Below are 25,186 nucleotides of genomic sequence, written 5' to 3'. Positions count from 1 at the left end.
GTAACTGTGCATTGAATGTTCCAGGCTGGTATTGCAGCAGCGCCTGCAAGAGCTGTTTCAGCAGTCAAGAACATGAACATTCCCCAGCAGATAAAAGACATGAAGTTGCCAGATCTTCCCCAGGCAATCAAAGATCTCAAGTTCTGACCGAGGGGTGATCAGGGTGTCGGTAGCTGACACAGCAGTAGAATGGGCCATGGCGCAGCAGCAGATGAGGGTGAAGAGATGGTCCTATCGAGACATGTCCAGTACACATAGGTAGACAATTACACATTCACTGCAGGTATGTGTTTGAGCTGCATTTCCATATGCAGGTGTACCACAGGTGGAATCCCAATATAATGATTAACCTGAGTGTCCATGATGACTGCTTTCGAACCACTAGGTTATTAATAAGTTTTGTGTTATTGAGTAATAAATTTCTTCATTTTGATATCAGATGGGGTCCGATTTTCTGTGCTACTCAAGTTCTCTTAACATCATCTTAACTTTAACCTAGATCTATTGTTCTTGATCAGATAGCATTGCAGTTCTCAGGTTTTGAACTTGCTACATTCTTACGTAGCTGATGTACCCAGTTCTGTCACTTAAAACCATTTACTCCATAGTAAACGTAAAAACGTCATTAAGTAAAAGTTAATCTTGGATAGGAAGAATTATTTTTTCATTGTCATTAGCTTTGTTATTATTTATTGCCATTTTAAGATGCAAAAGAATCTGTAGTTCTATTTGTTTAGAAATTATTTTCATTTCTTCTCTATGACGTGGACAACTTTAACCTTCTGCACTTTTTGTATTCCAACTTAATCTGTTTCTTCTAAAAAGTGATGTTACTTTTTTGTTAGTGTTGAAACATGAAATGTCCTCTTTGATATGTCACAAATTTTAGCATAATTTTGAATGCTAAAGCTAGAATTTATGCTGTAACAAATTCTTAATCTTTGAAAAGATTCTTTCTCAGACTGGGACTAGGAATGGTTTAAACAAATCAGTTTTATTAGTTAAATTGTGATTTTTCTTCTCTACTGTCTTTTCGTCATACTGCTTCTGCCCATCTTGTAACTTTTCAAATATTTATCGCATTGCTAACTTTCACCAAAGGAAGAAGTTAATGATATTTTCATCTTCATTGTTTGGTACACTCTTTTAACAGTTGTATAATCACTGATTAATGTTATAACTTCTTTACTGTGTTAATGTTATAAAACGTCGAAACTAGTCAGTCAGGTATTTTTTATAATATTAACACAGTAAAAAAGTTATAATGTTAATCAGAAATTTTCATGCTAAAGAAAATTAGTGATGTATCCAAAAAGTAGTTCATTTGATTTGCGAGTTTAGCTTTAATACAATCATTTCTCTTGCAAAATTTCAATATGAATAAGTGTATGTAGAGTCTTCTGAGTCTTTCTCTGCTGCACAAGGAAAGTGAAAAGAAATTGTTGTTAGTCACTTAATAACTACAAAAATGTCTGTTAGCTTGCCAAAGTATTGGAATACAGACCTGTTACTAAATCTACCTATTACTCTGCGAAAAGATTTATTAAATCTACATACTTAGACTTCAACAAACAAAATTTGATAACACAATCTCAAGGGAAAAAATGGAACTTTCTGCATTATAATCCACAGTTGATTCCCGATTTACCACACAAATCATCTGTAGCTGCATTTAGATTGGCAACAGGCCATGACTGTTTGGCCAAGCATCTGCATAGAATTGGAATATATCAGTCCCCTAACTGCCCATTGAGCAATTCAAATCGAGAAATGGATTCAGAACACCTCAAAATCTGTGCTTCAGTGGCTGACCATGACAATAGCTTTGAAAAATATTGGGGTGCAAGAGGTCAAGTGACTTTATTGTCAAATGCCTGGCATTAGAAAACAACAACAACATGTATGGGTGAATCCAGAAATGCATATAAAGTGTTAGTTGGGAGGCCAGAGGGAAAAAGACCTTTGGGGAGGCCGAGACGTAGATGGGAGGATAATATTAAAATGGATTTGAGGGAGGTGGGATATGATGATAGAGACTGGATTTTAATCTTGCACAGGATAGGAACCGATGGCGGGCTTATGTGAGGGTGGCAATGAACCAATGAACCTGCGGGTTCCTTAAAATTCATAAGTAAGTATAATAATTAATGTTAAATACAATACTTATGCTTAGTAAGTATGCATGTAAGTTTTAATTTGGTGAAGCGCCATGAGTTTAAGGGCCCGGTTGCTGGTGGTCGCTCAAGCACCATGCCGCCCAGCGGCCGAAAAATAAACCGGTACTTATCTCTGGAACGCTCTGTTGTAATGTTGTTAGAAACAAATTCGTTATGACATTTTGAAGCAGATATATATGTAGCATACAGTATATTATTAAAGTGCAATGTTACCAGATTCATAACCCGTTTGTGTAACTCACTGTGTGCACCATTTAGAGTTCTAAAGACATCAAAATGAAATTCCTCCTCAGACCACACTTGGGAGTAAACATAATTATAGAAATTACTTCTATGAGTGTTGTTATTCTATGGCATAGAAAGCCAAGGGATTGGTTGTTTTCTGGATACACAAATGTCTTGTACATAACTCTAAAAGAAGAAATTCATTGGAGTCAAATGGGGACTGCAAGGTGGTGGTGAGATGCTCCTTTTTCTATTAAAAGCTTCCTTTGCCATTGCTATCCTCCTTTTGACTTCCTGGCTGCAGCTCATGTTACTGCTTATAGTACATCCCAAGTATTTTAAACTGTCCACTTGCTCAACTGCCTCATTTAGAATTCGTAAGTTTATCTCTTCACTTTTCTTCCTATTACCATGGTCTTCGTCTTGTTTGCATTTATCTTCATCCCATACTGCTCACAGCTGTCATTTAGCTCCAGTAGCATATCTCTTAGTGTCGTCTCCTCATACACACTTTATTCTTCTTCCTCCTACTTTTACCCCTCCCATATTCTGAAAACGGTTCTTCACCAAATCCTCCAAGTAAATGTTGAACAAGATAGATCAGGCCTGCACAAGGTTTGTGCTCTCCGAGCTGGCTCACAGCTTATGAGCGGAATGTAGATATTAGCTGCGCTCTGTATAAGGGTGGACTGGAAGAAGGGGTGATCTCGTACAAAATGTACACAAAAGGAAGTACTATTACGAGTGTTTATGAAATGAATTCCCGTTCAGTGTTTGCAAAACTATCTTGGACTATTATTAATTAATAAAGACATATTTATTTTACAGAAATAATAGAAATTCTATAGCTACTTAAATGTAAAATATCATTTTGTTATATTTTTATTTATCAGTGCATGAAAACGAGGTTTTATGCTGTTGGCAGCTGAAAGGAACAGTAGCGTAGGCCTACTGATCCTAATGAAACATCAGTTACAGATGTTCGATGTCTGCCTTTATTAAAGTTGATTATAGAAAACAGTTGCTCACAAATATAAATGTTGACTCAAACATAGCAATCATTTTCACAGCCAACCTGTGTAGACGTGGATAATGTTTAGTCTTATAAAACTCAACCAGGCTAGTAGTATTATTCAAACGATCTTTAGCCCTTAGGTCACATTGAAGATCAATAAGTTCGAGCTGTAAATCGTTAAATGTTAAATGTTATGTTCCGTCTTTTAGATTCTCAGTAGGTAAGCAACGTGAAACAGTTACTGAGAATAGGCCTACACACTGCACTCCACTAGATAACTGAGTGGTCGTTTCCCTCTCCTCTACCTAGCAAGTCTATGTCATTCTGACGTATCTTCCTCTCCGTTTCGGTGAGCGGTAAACATGGCTCTCCCGCTCCGAAGGAGCGCACGCGCTCGTTGAGCGCTGTTTGTGCAGGTATGGGATAGATGATAAAGAGCATCCTTGTCGTACTTCTCTCCTTATTTCGCTTCCTTCAGACATTTCTTCTCCTATCCTGACTTTGCTTGTGGCTATGGATGTCGGTAAATCAAGAAAGTAAAGTATTTAGTTAAATGTTATGTTTGAAATGTTTTGAAGTTTATCATAACAGAGATGGTGGCAACTGGCAACTACAAACCAGGAGCCCTTCAAACAAACAAAATCTATTAATTATTCAAATGTTAGGTTACAATGCTGAAGTATTTAATAGCATAGTTAAGTAAACTAATTTAATAGTTATTTATGCAACAAGTGGATAATCTTGACGATTATGGCATGAGTGAATGTTTGTCGCACGAACGATAGTGAGTGTGACAATTTTCACACTTCCAAGAACTGTTGACAGGATTTGGGGATGCTTTAGTCACTTGAAGCGAACTGTAACATGCATTGTATTTTCTCTTGTTGCCACACCATTGTTGCAGCATGGCACATCTGTACAGTTATTTGGTCTGTCAGTGCTGCTTCCTAGTGAGAGTAACATTTGAACTACAACTTGAATGCTTTATTGTTGCTTCATGGATATGACCAAAACACCATCATATGGCAGTCCAAACAGAAAATACTTGTGTTAGGAACCTCAGAGTTCTTTGCTGGACACCCAGTATATGCTTCATCTATAAGTATTATGTTCTTCAATTCTTCCTGCTCTTCCCATCATAATATTTATCTTACCCTTAATAAAATCATTCTTGTCTTCTGGTCTGTCCATAAGCTTCGTAAAATGTTAAATTTAATAAGCTACCTGCATTTTCTACCATTTCTCTTTCATGTACATTTATTATTATTATTATTATTATTATTATTATTATTATAAAATAGTTGTTCACACTACATGAATGATTTATTTTAGCTGTCCCTTCCCCCATGAAATGATAATTTGAAGAGAGTAGATGCACCAAGATTTCAGCTTCAAACAAAATTTCATAAAATAAAATAAAAGTGTTGTGTATATGTCAGGGAAATTCTGTGGAATGAAAATTTCATTGTCTATATATTTTAGACTTGAAGATTCTTGAGTCATATTACAATTAATCTTGACATTTTAGGTATGTAGAACTTGTAGAAGACTGTAGATATCTTCCAAAAAAAAATTATAACGTACTTAAAAATGACTTTCCCTTTGTTTCAAATAGGATTTATCCCACCTTGCTACGTTAATTTAAATTGCAATTACAAGTTACTTATTTTACAGTAACATCTATTATCCGTAATAATGAAGGGAGTGGATTGGACAGTTAATCGAAAAAATCGGATAATCCATACCGTAAAATATTTTCATAAATGAAATACATGTTACAGTTTTGTAATTCCCTCCATAATGTGGTGTTTAACATGCCAGATAGCGGACTAGAAGTTCGCTAATTTAAGTCTGGTTGTCATTGATGGGTTTATAAGGGCCAAGGAAATTCCTTGTGATTTTTGTTCGTGGAAAGATAGGAATAGTAGACGTCTCCTATTGTATGAAGTCAATGATGCGAAATAAGCTGCGGTTTCTCTTTTCCTAATGCTCTTAATTATTTGCATTTTTATTTTGATACTTAGCAAAACATTTTTGACACGCATGAAAGATATTTTACATAGAAGATATAAAGTACGGACACTCAAACAGTAGGACAAGGACTGAATGCTGCACAGGTTTGCTATAAATTCCGCGGAAGTTCTTGGGACCATGACTATTTTATAAGTTGGGAAAATAGTACATTATGCAACGAGCCTATAATGGTAGTAATTAAGACGCGAGCATGTTTATGAAACGAGCGCAAGCGAGTTTCATAATTTTCATACGAGCATCTTAATTACCATTATAGTCAAGTTTCATACGACTTTTTATGCTCGACCATATTTCTAACTTGAAATTATTCATAAGTATTCATGTTATTCTTATCTGACTGAGGAGCGGAACTGACCTTGTGCAATACCTCGTAAATTGTGAGATGTACGCAGACGCGAAAGTATTGATTTTTTTCCGAGAAACAAATATCGACATTGACCTTGATATAATCTAGAGAGTAAAATAAACATTAATCTTGATATAACCTTGAAATTGAATTAGACATTGAAAAACGAGATGACAAATTGAATTTATTTGAATATTATTTACAATTAACATTAATTATTATAGTAACAGAACTGACTTTATTTCAAATACAGGTGATTTATTGTGTAATTGGCTAGTTGTCTTTCGATTGCATATCCGAGAATAATCGATACTTGCGCTTTCATATTGCTACAATGGTATTTTATGATTGGTGGAACACCTGAACTTTAATGAATAGGTGTACTTTAATGAGGTCCATTAAAGGGCTGCTACCAGGTGTATAATTACTACGTTTCGGCATGGTCGAGCATAAACACTTTTATGTAACTGTTCTTATTGCCGGCAGTAGTACTAGTTAAGGGTAAAGGCTTGTAATACTGTAATACACTCTAAAAAAATAAGTAATAATGTAAGGTATAGTACTACATTTTTTCCGCAGCAAAGAAAGAACAAAAAAAAGAGTGAGAGAAAGAGAGTCATATAATCTGCCGATCGGTTAATAGGGCGACGAAAAATCGGGGTACATCATCGGAAATAAAAATATAAAGTTGTATAGCTCCTTCATTTAAATTAGAAAAGGGAATAAATACATTAATTGCTGAAAATTATAGGAATGCATTTATGATACTTGTACGTCCATTTATTTGATTTACATTGGTGTTTTACCTGTAATGTGCAGAATACACATATTGAAATGCAGCTCATTGTAAAAAGTTGGGGTTAAATGAATTTTTTTTACTCCTTTTAAGTTTAAATCAAATCTATATATTTGTCATACATTAGTCAAAAAAATGAGTTGTGCTAATTTGAAAAAGTTGAAATAGTAATTTGTATAAAAATTAATGTGAAAATGATGAAGTGTTAAATAATACCTGTGCAATTTGAATGGTTTGTCTCTCTGTTCCATCATATATGAACTGAGAGAGCAGCATTCAGGCTAAATGTAAGGCAACTTATAAAAAGTGTCGAGACATATTGGATATCCTATATAATACAAAAGTAACAAACAACTTACCTAAATGTACGAAAGAAATTCAGTAATTTAAAGACAGAAGAAAAAAAAAATATTTAAACATGTTCAGATATTTGCTTTTGGCTGAGCTGAATAATAATAAACACATGAAAGATTTTCTAGAATCCAGGTTCAGCTCAAGAATTATCTACGACATTTTGCAGACATTAATTATTGAGTTATTTTCGTAACTGAACTTTTGTTTTACTCAGGACCAATATCACAGAAAATGTATTTATATGTATAAGATATGAATGAAACAGCTTTGACTCTTACATTTGTATATGTGTTATCTATTTTTTGCATTTATTAATTCTATAATAAAATTGTTAAAAATATTGCTTTCCTTTGTTTCTAAATTTCTTTCCTTGTTTTCCAGAAACCTAGAGCTTATGTACTGTAACTTCAGAAATATTTTTAGGTACATGCGTGATTATTTATTTCACAGAATTCTGTTACTTTTATGGCATGTTCATTTGTGAACACCATGCAGTTCAGTTCAGACTGGATGAATGTTGCCAGACTTGGTGTGGATATTTTAGTTTGAGTTGTTTGATGAGTATTATTGCTGGTAAGATATTCATGTCAAGGAATGGTACTTACATGATTTGTATTATATCTTTGGTCGCTGCGTTGCTTTTACTATACACCGTGAGTCATAATTTACTCCAAGATTTTGGTCAGTCCTAACAGTGTAATGGTAATAGATACAACAATACAATGCATGTTGTTTGAAAGGGAAAGTTACAAGTATTGTTGCGTTATGCTCTGGTAAACAATGTGTTCGTGAGGCCTTGAATACAAAAGAAATTGAAGTTATGGGTGAAATTAGAATGTGGACAGGAGCTGAAAAGGCTTATTCCATTCTGGAACTCGCAAGGACCAACTCCATAATCATGGTGCAGAGACATTTTCGTGCTAGATTTCACAAGAATGCACTCACAGACAAAGCAAAATGCCAGTGGTACTAGAAATTCGAAAACATAGGATGTCTTGCATGCTTAAGCTCCCTGAGCGACAGGTCCAAGTAAGGAAACAGCTGTTCAAGTGAGAGACACCTTTAAGTGTAGCTTCATAAAGTCAGGGTGGATTGGACATGCATCTAATGACGATCGACCACTTCTTGCCTGACCTTTATCACATGACTTAATTCCCTTGGATTTCTTTCTGTGAGGCTTTGTTAAAGACATTGTTATTTTTTTGGAACAGATGCCTTATAAGACCCACCCCGAGTATTCCATAGTATCGATTATTGTATAGTTTCGATTATTATATTATCAAGTATGTCACCTTAACAAAACTAAAGCATACTACAAACATGTGTCATTTAATGCAACCAACAACAATGAAATTAAGTGCTATTAGTCACCAGTTAAAGAAACAAACCAAAGCTAAACTTAAAACTTAAAATATTTTACCACAAATTTAATATGGTCCACGTAAATACTAATTTTACTCCATTTATACTGCATTTTTAGTCCAGGGAAAATACTAGTCTTTTCAAAAACACATTTTTACTAGTATTTTCCCAGGACCAAAAAATTTAAATAAAAAATTGTTGTAAAATTATCATTTTACCATGGACCTCAGTGGGGATGTTCCGTTTCATTTTCTCCGTTATCCAAGTGATTTCATGAAGTACTGCAATACGGCATTCCTGTGTTTATTATTTAATACTTTGTAATTCCACATGAGTGCATCTTGTTTACTTTTACATTTCTTCAAACTCATCCTGGAATTACATGTTTCGCAGAACATTTCACTCTTAAATAAACCACAATCACACAAAAAACCATATATCGTATCTGTTATTCATGGATAAGGCAAGTAAAAATGTTCTCTTTATAATTCCATAATTTCAAATTCTAGGCTTACATTTTAAGCCAACTGGAAGAATTTGATCCACTTCTTTTTTATATTTAACTATAGCATTCGAAATTGCCGCCATGATTAAAATCAAACTAATTTACAAAGTATTCGTTGGTTGGCAACATAATAAAAACGATATATATCGATAATTTAATTGATCGAAACTCTACTTCCATTGACCTTTTTTTGTGGCTTTGCGTGTTCTTATATTTAGGGTGGGTCCTATACTGCATCTGTTCCATTTTTTTAGTGTTGGCCATTAAATGATGCTGTATCATGCGCTAGGTCATTTAGCATTGATGGTATTGGTGCTAGCGAGATGAGACAAAGGATTCGCCATAGATTACCTGACATTCGCCTTATGGTTGGGAAAAACCTCGGGGGGGGGGGGGGAATCCAAGCAGGTAATCAGTTCAAACGGGAATTAACGCCATATCTGAGCTCAGCTCCAGATCAGTAGGCAAATGTGTCTGCCACCTGAGCTATGCCATTGTCTTCTTTTAGTTGTATTTAGTCTACTATAAACTCCCAGAGTTTACAGTCGCACGTTGCGAATGAGTTTCCATAACCTTGTATGGGTATTATTATGCATAAAATAGATACATAGATAATTACCTTGTATTTAAAATGATTACTATCAACTCTTTCTTAACTGTGTGATATTCAAGGCCTAACAATCCAACATGTAACAGATTGTAAGTATGCCTTCTCTTAATTAAAATGTTCAAATTGTATGCTGTTGAAGTGTCTTTTAAACTATTCTGCACTTTTTCGGCTTTTTTTTATTCCATAGAACTGTTTGAATTGTATAACTTGTTTAATAACATAAAATATTTTGTTTAATATTTTGCACATATATTCCCTGAATCTAAACAGATTGGACTGGAAATACTATGAGAGCTGAATAACTTAATATTAAATTAATTGTATAGTAATACAAAGAAATAATCAAACAAAAACTAAAGATAATAGGTATGTTAAGAATGAAAGTTAAAAACGAAATTTTCATTGTGAGACACTACTACAATAAAAGGGGAAATTCTATGAAAATATCCATTGTCTTCGGTTTGGTGTTGGTAATTTCTGGCAGCAGCATAGGTCTAATGACACTGCATGTAGTATTTAACAGTATGCATAGAGTCAGAAAGCAGCAAATAAATTGATAAGGAAAGAACAAGCAGGATTCCGCACAAATAGATCATGTATTGATCAAATTAATGCCTTAAGAATAATCTGTGAACAATGCAATGAATGAAAAATTACCTTATATTTACTATTTATCAATTTTGAGAAAGCGTTTGACTCACTTAATAGAGATTATATATGGAGAACAATAACAAAATTTGGTATACCAGAAAAAATTTGTAGACTAATTGAACTTATGTATGAAAATTATACTTTTAATGTCATACATGAAGGTATGCTGTCAGAAAATATAACAACTACATGTGGAGTGAAACAGGGTTGTATTCTCTCTCCGATCATATTTCTGATAATTATGAATGATATTATGGAAAGGTCTGTTGGCAATGTTAGAAGAGGTATAAGATGGGGATTAAATGATACGTTGGAAGATCTGGATTTCGCTGATGATATCTGTTTGCTCTCCCATAGTTTTGGTGATATGCAGAATAAAGTTAATACTTTATTAGAAGTAATAAAAGGGGCTCATATGAAAATGAACGTAAAGAAAACTAAAGAAATGAGATTAAATAGTAAAAAGACAAATAAATGTATAATAAATAATAATAACGATGAATTTAAATACTATTATAGTCACAATCATGCCATGGTATGAAAGAAAAATTTCACAACCTCGAGCGGGAATCGAACTTGCGACTTCCTGTTCTCTGGTCATGCGCTCTACCACTGAGCTATCGAGTTCGTCTCACGCCAAAGGCTTGGAATTATCCTTTCATACTGGCGACTCTGTTATAGAGTACTGTCCATAGCGTCTGATCTAGTCAGCACTGCTTAGGGGTTGAATAATAATAACATTGATACTGTTCAAGAATTTAAATATTTGGGTAGTATAATTGACAAGGATGGTGGGCCTTTGAGGATGTAAAGAACCGAATAAAAAATGCAAATAGTGCATTTGTCCAGTTGTACCCAATATGGAAATCTTATATTATATCTAGATCTGCAAAAATTAAAATCTTTAACAGTAATATGAAATCAGTCTTATTATATGGCTGTGAGACATGGAAAACAAGAAAATTATACAAAATAAACTGCAAACATTTGTTAATAGATGTTTACCAAGAATTAAAAAAATTAGATGGCCAGATATAATACAAACTCAGAACTATGGAAGATAACAAATCAGAAAGAAATCACAATAGAAATCAAAAGACGAAAGTGGAATTGGATAGAGCATACAATCAGGAAAGAAGATGGAGCAGTAGAAAGAATGGCTTTGGATTGGAACCCCCAGGGTAGTAGAAGAAGAGGAAGGCCAAAAAATACATGGAAGAGAACAGTTTTGGAGGAAATTGCTAGGGAGGGGAAAACATGGAGCGAAGTGAAGAAGTTGGCTTCAAATAGGGTCCGATGGAGGCACTTTGTGAATGCCCTATGCTCCTCATGAGGAGATACAGGAGTTTGATTGATGGAGACAGATCTGGCTTTCTCAGGTATAGCTCGCTGTAAAACGACCAGAATAATTTCAAGGGAAAAATTGTTCCAGAGGTGGGTATTGAACCCAGGACCTTTGGCTGAACGCGTCAATGCTCTACAGACTGAGCTACCCAGGAACTATACCAGATCCCAGCTCAATTTTCCCCTTATATTCACATACCTCAAGTGAGATGACAAATCGTCAGAGCCTAGCATTGAGTGCACACTTACTGTGTGACATCAATTTGTGGTTTTCTGTTATCGAAGGAGTAACACACATTACACAAATCTGGCTTCTTAGATATGTTAATTGTTAACAATACTTTAAAAATAAATTTAAGAATGCTTACATATTTATCAGTATCTTTACTAACAGAATTTTACAAAATGAATTCATGTATAACAAATCGAAACAAATCAGGTACTGGATGTTTTAGTAGGGAAAGTTGCGTAATGTTTTTAATCGAGCTTTCATAGTATTTTCTGTCTTCCTAAGGTATCCATTTCAGCATAAAATTTATGTCTGCAGCCTGCCCTTTATTGAGCTTACATTTTAAAGAATAATTCATTATTGAAGGAAAGGTGCACTATGTTCGATCATTTCTAGCTTTCAATAGGCACAATCCCCAATACATCATCTTCATTTTCACTCTCGCAGAGAAAATAATAATTATTGCTATTTAACTCCATGATAATGAACAAGAAATCATCTCAGCTGTTCACCACCATAATATATAAGACGAGTGTACCTGAGTGCATTAAAATAAAGACTTGATATATAATAAACGAGATAAGAACATAATTAATATTCTGAAAACATTCATACAAAATGCAAATTATTAACATTTTCGATATTGAAGGTCTGCAGTGGTAAAAAAGTCCCATTCTGATAAGCTGTTAAAATACTTCATTCCAGGAACAGATGTTGAAAAGGCTGTGCAGAATCTATCATCTCAAATCATAAAATGCAAAAAATGGTTCTTACCATAGTTACAAAAGGTTCGAAGACTTCCATAAGGTTGTTATAACTTGTAAAGTGGAACGAAACTGAGTTAACTGTGTTAGATGTCTGATAAGAAAGTAGGCACTGTATGTCTATTGGGGTTGAAGTGCTGAAGAGTGAATCAGTTCATCAGTAGATCAATCCACTGGTCAGTGCATTCCTGCAGGAAGGGGTTCTGAAATGTTGAAAATTTACCATTTGACATCATAGCACTTCACCACAGCATAAGCTGTTTTATATGTTTAAGTATTTACGAGAAATTTTACTTAAATAGTTTTCAGTTGCATATTTTTATGTTTGTTTCACTTTTTAAGTAATACCTGTATATGATCTTAATTTCATACTGAAAGATTTAGTTTATTGTTTTCTTCATTCCGCTAAAGAGGTAATTCTCTCTTTATTGCAAATTGACTTGTCATATGCTGTACCAACTCTAGGAAGATGTAATATCATATCGAAGAGTTAAATTATTAATGCTTCTTATAAGACATTATAATTTGATCGAAATTAATATGATAAGAAAGAAAAGATTTATAAGTGAAACAAGTAGCACTATCATGATAGGAGACTTTTACATACATATATACATACATATATGGCAGGTCTTTCACTGTAAACCCAGCATTCTGCAGTCTTTCGTGTTTTCTGTCTTGCTCTTCTTAGTCTCTGCATATGATCCATATACAGGGGTGTAGTCATGCCAGGGCGCTGCCCTGGTATATTTTTCTGCGATCTGGGAGCATCCTGCTTTATTTTTACCATTTAAAATAATAATTATTTTACTTCTTACTCGAGTTTCTTTTTATAAGTACCTATAGATTAGTAGTGTGTATAAAAGCGGCATTGCTAGTAAAAAAAAAAATAATAATAATAATAATAATAATAATAATAATAATAATAATAATAATAATAGTAATAATAATAATAAAAGAACAATTTTTTTATTTGGTTATTTAACGACGCTGTATCAGCTACTAGGATATTTAGCGTTGATGGGATTGGTAATAGCGAGATAGTATTTGGTGATATGAGGCCGAGGATTCGACATAAATTTTCTGACATTTACCTTACGGCTGTGAAAACCTCGGAAAAAATTCAACCAGATTTCAGCCCAACCAAGAATCGAAACCATGCCTGAGCAACAGGCAAGCACCTCAGTCAACTAAGCTGGTAATAATACTTAAAAATACTAATAATAATAATAATAATAATAATAATAATAATAATAATAATCTTTTTGCGATGCGCCAGGTACTATTTCATTTATGACTACACCCCTGTCCATATATCTTAATGTCGTCTATCATCTGATATCATCTTCTGCCCCAAACTCTTCTCCTATTCACCATTCCTTCCAGTGCATCCTTCGGTATAAAGTTTCTTCTCAGCCAGTGACCCAACCAATTCCTTTTTTTCTTCCTGATCAGTTTCAGCATCATTCTTTCATCACTCACTCTTTCCAACACAGCTTCATTTCTTATTCTGTCTGTCCATTTCACACACTCCATTCTTCTCCATATCCACATTTCAAATGCTTCTAACTGCTCCTATTCACTTCGTCGTAATGGCCATATTTCTGTCTCTTTCATTTAGTATTGACACGTTTTTCTTCTTTATTTTTCTTCCTATGATTATAGTATTTGTCTAATTTGCGTTTATCTTCGTTCGTCCTATACTGCTCACAGCTGTTATTTAGCTTCAATAGTATATCCCTTAGTATCGTCTCTTCTTCCTCCTACTATCACTCCTCCCATGTTTTACATACAGTATCCCTCTAAAATGAATTACAGAAACGTATGAATTATAGGCCAATAATCACTTTGAATACCATGCTCATTTATTCTTTAAGACAATTTATGTTTGATCATCATCATAATCCTTACATGTATTGTATTGATGGTCTGTAACAGTCTTCTGCCAGATTTTGGGAGTCTGCAAAGATTTTTTACCTTGTCGCGTTTTCATAATGATCCAGGATTTACTGCCATACCAAAGAAAGAATTGGTATTGCCAGGGTAGTGTAGACTGATGTTTATGTGTTTCTGGCTAATCATTCTCATCGATCTATTATGTTGTACAATTTTTGCTGGTATGCCAAATTCTTTCTTAAATAATACAATGGCCTAAATATTTAGACACTTGTTCAGTGGTTTTACATACTTTGCTATGAATGGGTTCCATCCCTTTAAATGCCACGACTTTCATTTCATGTGTTGAAATTTGTATATTATACTACTCTATTTGAAGTTGAAGTACTCATACAGAACATTGTACACCAACCTTTTAATATTGGAAGGAGTATATCTACAAATAGCAATAGTCTATATCCTGTTTTGAGATTTCTATAATTTAGTTTTATGAAACAATATGAAAGTTAAAAATACGCCAACTGACATCTGCTGTAGCACATTTCTTTTATTAGTACTATGGGTATTTGTATGTTATAATTCTAAATTAAAACAACATTGGTCTGTATAGTGAACTGGGCATGATCGTATTTTAATGTGGTTAAATTTATTTTCAGGAGCATGTAGATAAATTAAATACCTAGCGTGTGAAGTGAACAATTCACATTAACTCGCAGAACAAACAAATAAAATTAACAGTTTAACTTGTTACTGTACCAAAAATATTTTGCACAAATCGGACCTTTTCATTTTGTCGACGATTTGAAAATTCAGATTTTGTTAAAAATATATTTAAAAGTTTTGTTCAGATATGTAAATCAGTACAAGAAATTGTAAATTCTCTGTCAGATTATTATACTACTTGTGTTGTATTAGGAAAGCACATCAAAGTACAGTGACTCTTTTTAGCAACTGCCATATCTATGTTTTCATTATATGAATCAAGCACATGTAATAGTACGCCATTGCGTCATAATTTTAACATTTGAGGTTATATATCAGTAGAATATCTCTTATATCGTGTAAATATTCTGCATTATGAAAACTGCTTTTCCTGTGAAACATTGTCATTCAGCATATGTAATCATTCTTGAAAGATATCACTGTACTTGGTCACTATAGATATATACATACATATATCTTAAAATCTGAAATATTTCTAATATGTCTAATGCAGTTACGTGTTGTTTCTTCAATTCATACACGATTGATCTATTTTAGATGCTCCCAAATTGTGCAGTTTTGCTGTCCATTTTTTATGTTTTGAAACCGTCATAAACCCCCCCCCCCCATTATCTTCATACTTGTTAGCAAAATTTAAATTAAGATTAAATATATTCACAAAAACGTCTATTTTGTTATTGAATATTGGATGTATAAAGTGGTGTTCAGTTGCCATTTAAAGATCTATTATTTGTAGAAAAATTCTCAATATGGCCAGCACTCATTTTGCTATGAGGGTACAATTACACATTGCATAATAAGTATGTTAAATTCAATTTTTTCCTCACGTTGTCTGGATATCACTTTTAACTGATTTATTTTCTTAAATCAATTTATTTAAAGGAAATCATAGATTATATTTATAACAGTTTCCAGTTATTCTTCTTACCTAATTGAAGTCACTGAAACTCCTAAATTAAAATTCAGTTTGAAATAAAAAATGTTTCGTACACACATATGTGCACCCTTTCAGATAGATTTGTTCTTCTGTTAGATTGCACACTGCAGTTTGGGAGCCTCTCTTTTATCACATGTGTGTCTATGAAATCTATCATTCAAATGTGATGCATTTAATATTATAAAGCAATTTCTGCTCTGTCATTTTCTGATTTACTATACTTATTAGTGGAATTCCAATTGTTTGACCTAAATGTGAGAACAATTATTTACTTTATGTATGGGAAATGCCTGTTATTATTCGATTGAGAAGCTTTTGTCATCCATTCTGCTCTCAAAAAAGCTGAAAGTTAGAATTTATAAAACAGTTATATTACCGGTTGTTCTGTATGGTTGTGAAACTTGGATCTCACTTTGAGAGAGGAACAGATGTTAAGGTTGTTTGAGAATAAGGTGCTTAGGAAAATATTTGGGACTAAGAGGGATGAAGTTACAAGGAGAATGGAGAAAGTTACACAACACAGAACTGCACGCATTGTATACTTCACCTGACATAATTAGGAACATTAAATCCAATGTTTGAGATGGGCAAGGCATGAGCACGTATGGGCGAATCCAGAAATTCATATAGAGTGTTAGTTGGGAAGCCAGAGAAAAAAAGACCTTTGGGGAGGCCGAGACGTAGGTGGGAGGATAATATTAAAATGGATTTGAGGGAGGTGGGATATGATAGTAGGGACTGGATTAATCTTGCTCAGGATAGGGATCGATGGCAGGCTTATGTGAGGGTGGCAATGAAACCTTCGGGTTCCCTAAAAGCCATTTGTAAGTAAGGTATGTAAGTTGTAAGAAAGTATATGGGACTTTCATCGCGATGTTTGTTTTCTTTTTATTAACTAATCAAAAGTAATCAGTCTGAGACTTAATGTTTTCTTTTTTTTATTATTTTCGAAAGGGGGTAAACCTTCTGTGCACTGCTATCTTGAGATCTGTGTGCTTTCTGATTCCTTCGGAAGGTTGGGCTAGGTAAGATAACTTTTATGAGTGCATTTTCAATCTCATGTATACTGTATGCAATATATGAGCCATTGAGAGCAGAAGTGGTGTAAATCAAAAATGGGTGATGAGGATTAAAGTAAACATTCTGTAAAATACAGCGCAAAGTAGCAATTAATATTCATTTTATTTAAACTATTAGTAGTCACTGGATAGCACGAAGGACATATTAATTGTCTCTTTGCGCAGTATTTTACAGAATTTTTACTTTAAACCTCATCACTCAATTTTGACTTACACCACTTCTGCTCTGAATGGCTCATAGCATAAAGATAGTTTGGGCAGTTCCCTGGCAGTCGTTAAGTTGAAAGATCAACCCTGACTGAGGAATTGGGTCTCGTTCTAAAAGTCTCCAATTTTGTTCACCAGTTCATGGTTGTGAGCTTCACATAAAGAAAGTCAAATGTGCTTGGTCATTGCCATATAATTTCACCACTGCTTGTATGTCACTTTGTGCTATAGTTTTTGTTGAAAGGAAATTATATTTGTACGAAATGAGTGGAAGGTTAGATGAAATGGAAAGTTTTGGTGGAATGAAATCTGTGGGATTAACGGAAATGGGATAATACTGGGAAGAACACACACTCACAAAATTGGTTGTAGCTTTGTGCTGAGGAATTATATAGAAGATTCCGTTGGGGTAATAGTTTTTGTGCGAGATCATGCGTATTTGCTTGTTTTCCGCACAGAACCAATACACGGTAAGTGTGAAATACCACATTCAGTATTCCCTACGTAACACACATAACAATTTCCCTCTTCTTACCGCTTAAGCGCGACATTCATTTTACTGCTTTAGGCTTTTAACATATTATTTTTAGAGACGTTTAACATAGTAATAATTATAAATTGGAAACTTACCACTGCAATTTCACCTAAATTGCAATGTTAATTATTGTTTTTAAATATTTGCAAAAATTAAGTAAAGTCTACTACTCCACGAAACTTATTGCATTCCTGATACAAGTAACATTAACCCTTAAGAGCCTGAATTATTTTTCGTCAAGTTTTTCGTTTATTTCGTTATAGACTAATTAAATAGGTGTAATTGAACACAACAATGCTTTTGTTTTCTATTGTTGAAGCGAATATGTGGAATTACAGGGCGTTACCATATGGTAACGCTAGGTCATTATGTTGTCAAATCTTACAGAATGAGTTGTTGCCTTATAATAACATCTTTCAAGCAATTTATTGAACTTAACTGAACTTTAGCATACAAATAATATATTCATCACTCATGCAGTGTTCTGCCCAAGGTCAGATCTTCACTGCAAACCCAGCATTCTCCAATGTTTCCTATCTTCTGCCTTCCTGTTTGTCTTCTCGTATGATCCATATATCTTCATGTCGTTTATCATCTGATATCTTCTTCTGTTCCGAACTCTTCACCATTCACTCCCGTTCACCATTCCTTCCAGTGCATCCTTCAGTAGGCAGTATCTTCTCAGCCAGTGACCCAACTAATTCCTTTTCCTCTTCTTAATCTGTTTCAGCATCATTCTTTCTTCACCCACTCTTTCCAACACGGCTTCATTTCTTATTGTCTGTCCACTTAACACGTTCCATTCTTCTCCTTATTCACATTTCAAATGTATCTATTCGTTTCTCTTCACTTCGTCGTAATGTCCACGTTTCTGCCCCACACAATACCACACTCCATACAAATAATACAAAAATAAGAAAATTACTTTCACAATACCTGAACAAATATACGTAATAGAATTATTGTCACAATATACTCATATGAACAAAACACATTTTCATAACATAACGTTTTACATTAATTTTTATGTGCGATTTTCACATCTTTCGGTAGTAAGGTAAAACATTTCTTATGATATGACAAAAGAACATGGGCTGCAGAGACCTACATCTAATTTTGAGAAAACTGTATGCCAAAAGAGCATTCTCACTAGCACATCACTGTCTTTTGTCTCTGGGTATCGGAATCACTAATGTTCCATTCCATCATATCTTATATAATTAGATGTTCTGCGAGTGATGTCCAAAAAGTAAGTTTACCCGGAGCTGTTTACAGAAATAAAACACAATTTCATGAAAAGATTTATTGGAACAGATACAGCAATTGTTGAACTATTTTTCGACATATTTTTCACTGAAACTGAGAGATTTGTCACACCGTGGGAACAACTTTTGTTCCATGTAGAAGTCTCGCGCCTGGAATCGGAACCAGTGTGTGACAGCCGTTTGCACCTCTCTGTTGATACCACAGTATCAAAAAGTCTCAATTCAGGTGGAAATATGTTGAAAAAATAGCTCAACAATTCCTATATCTGTTCGAATAAATCTTTCCATAAAATTGTATTTTATTTCTGCAAACGGCCCCAGGGAAACTTACTTTTTGGAACGTCTCGTAGCTCCAATATCGTTGTATTTGGAAGTAGATGGTCACCCCTAGCCTTTTGGGGTGCTCCCGACTTCTTCAAATCTCCCATTTTAATTCTAATTCATTCAATGGTGAGCCAGATCTTCTACTTGACTGCCAAGCATTTTGTATAGCTACATCTAACTACCATGTGAAAATGGGCTAAAACAGTTTTTCCATAGATAAAGTGAATTTTTATGAAGAAAATAAAATTTGTCACATCTGTCTTTAAAAGTCACTCTCAGGAGAAATCGATTGCACTGTTATAACATACTGTTCTATCCACTTCCGTTTCCCTAATGACACCATTTCCACACATTGCAATGTTGACGGTATCATTCTCTTTCTATCACAGATGACTCTTCAACTTCCTCTTCTTCTATGAAAGGAATATCGTCTGGTCCACCTATTCTGTCGCTATTAACAAAAATAACCCCAGCTTCAGTATTCAGTTTCCTTCCACTTAGGTTGTCGAACATGCCACCCTCTACATCTGCAGAGTTCTCGTTAGATACAAAGTTGGGCTTTGGTGGCTCTGTGTAGAATGCTCTAATTTTTCGTTTTCTAATTTCCAAAGTATCTCATGCACTTCCACGCACCTGTTTGTAACATTCATTTTGTTACTTGTACTTTCCTGTAACTCCTCCACCTTACTGTTAGTAGCAAGAGAGCACAAAGAATGAGTGACAACATATTAGCCTAGCGTTACCATATGGTAACGTAAGAAACAATGTATTATATCCACAACAATGTTACGGATTTGTAAACTTGTGCTTGATGTACACGAATACTCAATCAACAATAAGTAAAATACCACAACAAACATTACAATCAAGTTAATCAAAGTAACAAAAAAATGATCTTACTTCTTGTTTCTCTCCAAAATTGCTGCTGAGAAAGCAACATCTAAATCGCGCAGCTGCTCTTGCCCAACTGGTATAATAAAATTGTTACTTTCTGCACTGTGTTACCATATGGTAACGCTAGGTTAAAATGGGTTAAGGAAGCCGTGAAAAAATCAACAAGATTCCAGATGCCGATGTTATTACTGCAATATGTTATATAAATAATATTATTAAAATATTAAAATGAAAAATAAATCATTACATAACCTTACCGTTTGTTTTAAGTTCGCATTTATAGACTGGGGGGGGGGGAGACAGACGTATATCACGGCCTGCTGGAGTATAGTAAACACAGAAAATATTTTATAGCAACAATGTTGAAGAAAGATATTTTGGTTTTCTGAAGTTGCCGTCATTAAACAGAAACCAACATGGAGATTTCATTGCAATTAATTAGAAATTCGTCTTTCAGGTATGTAATAAATGATCTTCGCACAAAATAATGTACGATACACGAGTGGTATGTTTGTTCTCATGTTCTCGGAAATTAAAAAAGCTCAACTACGTTTCGCTTTTTCAATCTTTTCCTCGACCATGAAAACGTCAACATACCGTTCTTGTAACATATATTACTAATGTGTAGAACAGGTTTTCTTTCCGTTTTTAGATTTTTTGGTTCACCGTCCAGTTAGCAGTGGCAGATCCAGTTCAGGAACTTTTCAATCACAGTGGTACATTTCTTTTCTACTCCTGAAATAAATGCAGCTGAATAGTTTGTCATACAGACATATTTAAAACAACAAATTGTATAAGCTTTTCTTTAGAATGTTGCTAGTACAAATGAACAAAGAAGAAAGATGGATATGTAACTTACTAAGTGAAGTTTATTTTCAGTCTTAAAACAGCAGATAACAGACTTTAACAAGTTTCTGCTATTACATATTATAATAATAGATTCTTATGTTAGGTATATCAAACATGTGATATTCCTTACATTTTCCAGTTAAATGACAGATAAGAAACTGTGTTTATTAATCTTGACATGCACAATTCATTGCTTATTTTCTGCTTGACATATCTGGTTACCACACAGCAATGCATATAACTAACATCTAGTCACTTCATTATAATACATATTTGAAACTAAAGTAACCGTAAGTTCATAAAGGAGGACGGTTATGTGGCAGTATAAAATACATTTTAAGATACCACTCTTTAAAATACGAAAGGGAAACTGAAAGAAAGTTCAGTTGAATATCGAATAATAAATTTTATTTTGTGGATAATTTTTCACGTGACATGAGCTTCTCATTTAAGAATAAACTTAGACTTTTTGACATAAAATTTACCTGGAAAACACAAATGATAACAGAGAAAAGCCCCAAAAAAAGACTCAAGTTACTTAAAACAAGACTGACTGGTACAGAATGGGAAGTCAAAAAAGAACTTTTACTAGAACATACAATTGTCTAATACTGTTGAGAGATACCATTACAGCAGCTCAGTTGCACTTAAACTAGAATTAACACAGAATTCAGCACTACAACTCAAATCCAAACTTATTTATGCAATGGCATTTGATAGTAAACCTAGTGAATCACTATTACAGAATGAACAAAAGGGCACTCATCCAATATGAAAAACTTATTCGGCTACCAAACATAAATTACTGGGAAAATTATAAGACTGCAACCCCCAAGCTGAAATCACAAATTACAAACCAGTCTGCATCTGTCAGTCCACACTGAAAAACTACAAGCTTGAAGAAGTTCATTGGAATATGTGAATATTAACTACAGCCCTGACATATCTGAAGCTATCTCTGAGAAAGATACAAACCGAGAAGTTACAACTTGAAATTGCTGACTACAGAAGCCACTATGGTGGTCTAATGGCTAGAGTGTTGGACTTATAATCCTGTAGATGCAAGTTCGTTCCTCGGTGTACCCCCAATTTATAACTTATGTTGGGCAAGCTTGTGGTCCAGGTACCATAGGGGTTTTCTCCTGGAACTCCGGTTTCCCTGTGGCATCCCAGCAAATCTCCATCTCATTTCATCACTGGTGTAGCATAGACCAGTCTCCTATGGCGCACCCTGGGCAACGACTCTGTCGGTAAATTGGTCGACAACTGACTTCATATGGGTGAATGACGAACACTCAAGTAACCACTGTTATAGAAAAAAAAAAAAAAGAAACGTATTTATTCAGATGGTTTACTGGAAGAAAGATTTGAAGGTGTTGGTGCAATTTGTGACCTCTTCTCCTTTTACGTATCAGTCTGAAAATATACAACAAACATTGATTGTGAAGTTGAGACCATTTTTCCTGTTCTATCTCAACTGCTGTACTGGATAAACCAATTCAACAATGCTTTAATTCTTACTAATTTCAAAGCTGCACTACAACGAGTAACACACTATGGATAATACAAGACTCTAAAAAAAAAAAAATAATAATAATAATAATAATAATAACAACAATAACAACAATAATAATAATAATAATAACAATAATAATAATAATAATAATAATAATAATAATAACAATAACAGTAATAATAATAATAATAACAACAATAACAATAATAATAACAATAATAATAATAATAATAATAATAATAAAAATATAAGTGACACTTGGGAGGAAATTAAACGCAGAATAAATATGGGAAATGCCTGTTATTATTCGGCTGAGAAGCTTTTGTCATCTAGTCTGCTGTCAAAAAATCTGAAAGTTAGAATTTTTAAAACAGTTATATTACTAGTTGTTCTGTATAATTGTGAAACTTGGTCTCTCACTTTGAGAGAGGAACAGAGATTAAGGGTGTTTGAGAATAAGGTTCTTAGGAAAATATTTGGGGCTAAGAGGGATGAAGTTACAGAAGACTGGAGAAAGTCACACAATGCAGAACTGCACGCATTGCATTCTTCACCTGACATAATTAGGAACATTAAATCCAGACATTTGAGATGGGCAGGGCATGTAGCACGTAGGGACAAATCCAGAAATGCATATAGAGTGTTAGTTGGGAGACTGTATGGAAATAGACCTTTGGGGAGAAGACTGAGACGTAAATGGGAGAATAATATTAAAATGGATTTGAGAGAGGTGGGATATGATGATAGAGACTGGATTAATCTAGCACAGGATAGGGACCGATGGTTGGCTTATGTAAGGGCGGCAATGAACCTTCGGGTTCCTTAAAAGCCATTTGTAAGTACGTAGTAAATAATAATAATAATAATAATAATAATAATAATAATTCGAAGAAAACTGGAGAAATCACGTCGACAGAATGAGCAACAACAGATTTCCAAAGGCAATTTTAAATTATCAACCAAGAGGTAAAAGATCCATTGGCAGACTTCAAAAGAGATGGAAGAAAACAAGACCATAACAGGCCACTTGGCCTAATACTTGTCAGGATGATGATGATGATGATGATGATGATGATGATGATGCAGTAATATTGTTGAACAACTGTAAAAACTACAAAAAAGAAAAAAAAAACACATTGTACGTCAGTGGATCAGCACATTAAGGTATTATTGATAACAAAGTCACCACTCAACTAGCCAAGAAAGGATGTACAGTATTACAAAAAACAAAATCTGTCTCATATGCATCTGCTAAATTTATCATAAGAGGAGACTGTGGGCAAAAGTACATAAACAAAGAACATCTAATTAACAAGCTCTGGAAGACAATCTCGAATCACCTGTTATCCCTGAAGGACCTCGGAAATCAGCAGTGACAAAGTTTAGACTCCTGACACAACACCTTCATCTCTATAGAATTGGAATTGTAGCATCACCAAACTGCATCTAGTGTGAGAAAAACATTCCTGTGGACGACGACCATCTACTTCACTGATAATAACATCCAACGCTAGTGGGTTGCAAGGTGGCAGATGACATCTTTGCCAAGAGCTTGAGCATTGGACACTAACCCACGAACCAGAATAAACTAACCCACGAACCAGAATAAACTAGGTAATGAATTTTTGTTCAACTCAAGTTTTGAACTTTTACTTTGAAATATTCGTCTATGTGAAACTACATTTCGTCTGTTTGCTTTGAATGAGCATATATATTTTATTATCAGTTATTTCCCATTCGAGGCGTTCATATAGAACCAGTTACATAGATTTCGGTTTTAAATTGTTAATTAGTTATGCTCAATTTATCTCTTTGTATTAGAAATGAAACCTATTTATAAACATATGTTTACCCACAGAAGAAGATGGGGGGGGGGGAGGAAATGGTTAGCAAGAAAATACCAATCAAGAAAAAACAAAATTGAAGTGCATTAGAGACTTAATCAAATTAAAAATGTTTACTGTTCTTAAATAAGGCTCCTGTTGCATTGCTTCAAGTTTTTTTAAACGAACTTGCTCGGTATAAAATAGAAGAAATATAATAGAATTACTGTCCCAACTGATACAGCACCAATTCAGCACCAAAGCAAAAGGAAGTTGAAATCTGTTGAAGTTTGACTAGACGAGAAGCCACGTGAACTTATTGTAATGTAATAATAATAAAAAATGGAGTTTCGCACAGATTTATTGAGTTTAAAAGAAAGTCAAAAAAGAAAAGATTGGCAGGATACCTTGCAAACAGCTTAGTCTTTTAAGGAACGTGTTGTGCGGTAACCATGCATTATTTTGAAGATTTTAGCATTCACAAACCATTGTTCCTATGTCACTGTTGTACTGTATACTCGGCATGTCGTCACTTCACTCTTGTACCATCTATCAGTCTTTGTATGTGTGTTGTGTGTAAGGAAGTGATTACCTTGAACTACTTAATTATGGGAGATCTACAGTATATATTTTCTTGTTGTTTACTCAGTCCATTGTAAGACAAAAAAAAATGTAAAAAAAAAAAAGAAATAAGAATTGGCAATATATATTTATTCTTTAATTATT

The 25,186-nt window shown here is 34.1% G+C and overlaps 1 protein-coding gene across 3 annotated transcripts in view; it reads left to right on the top strand.

The window, feature by feature from the left end:
* Window positions 1-22,701, top strand: part of or (AP-3 complex subunit sigma-2 or) — a 64,354-nt gene extending 41,653 nt beyond the window's left edge. Inside the window, exons 5-6 of one of the 3 annotated variants that reach the window (XR_011333287.1) lie at window positions 25-283; window positions 20,925-22,701. Coding sequence is in view for 1 of the 3 variants with exons in the window: in XM_069832091.1 (XP_069688192.1) it covers window positions 25-147 (123 nt within the window). In the remaining 2 variants the exon portion in view is untranslated. Of the gene's footprint in view, window positions 1-24; window positions 7,288-20,924 lie in introns of those variants that run through there. The other 2 variants (XM_069832091.1, XM_069832093.1) reach the window with 2 other exon arrangements.
* The last annotated feature ends 2,485 nt before the right edge of the window (window positions 22,702-25,186 follow it).

Source organism: Periplaneta americana, chromosome 1 (assembly GCF_040183065.1).
Source record: "Periplaneta americana isolate PAMFEO1 chromosome 1, P.americana_PAMFEO1_priV1, whole genome shotgun sequence".
Classification (NCBI taxonomy): domain Eukaryota; kingdom Metazoa; phylum Arthropoda; class Insecta; order Blattodea; family Blattidae; genus Periplaneta; species Periplaneta americana.
This window is presented reverse-complemented; position numbering and strand designations above follow the sequence as displayed.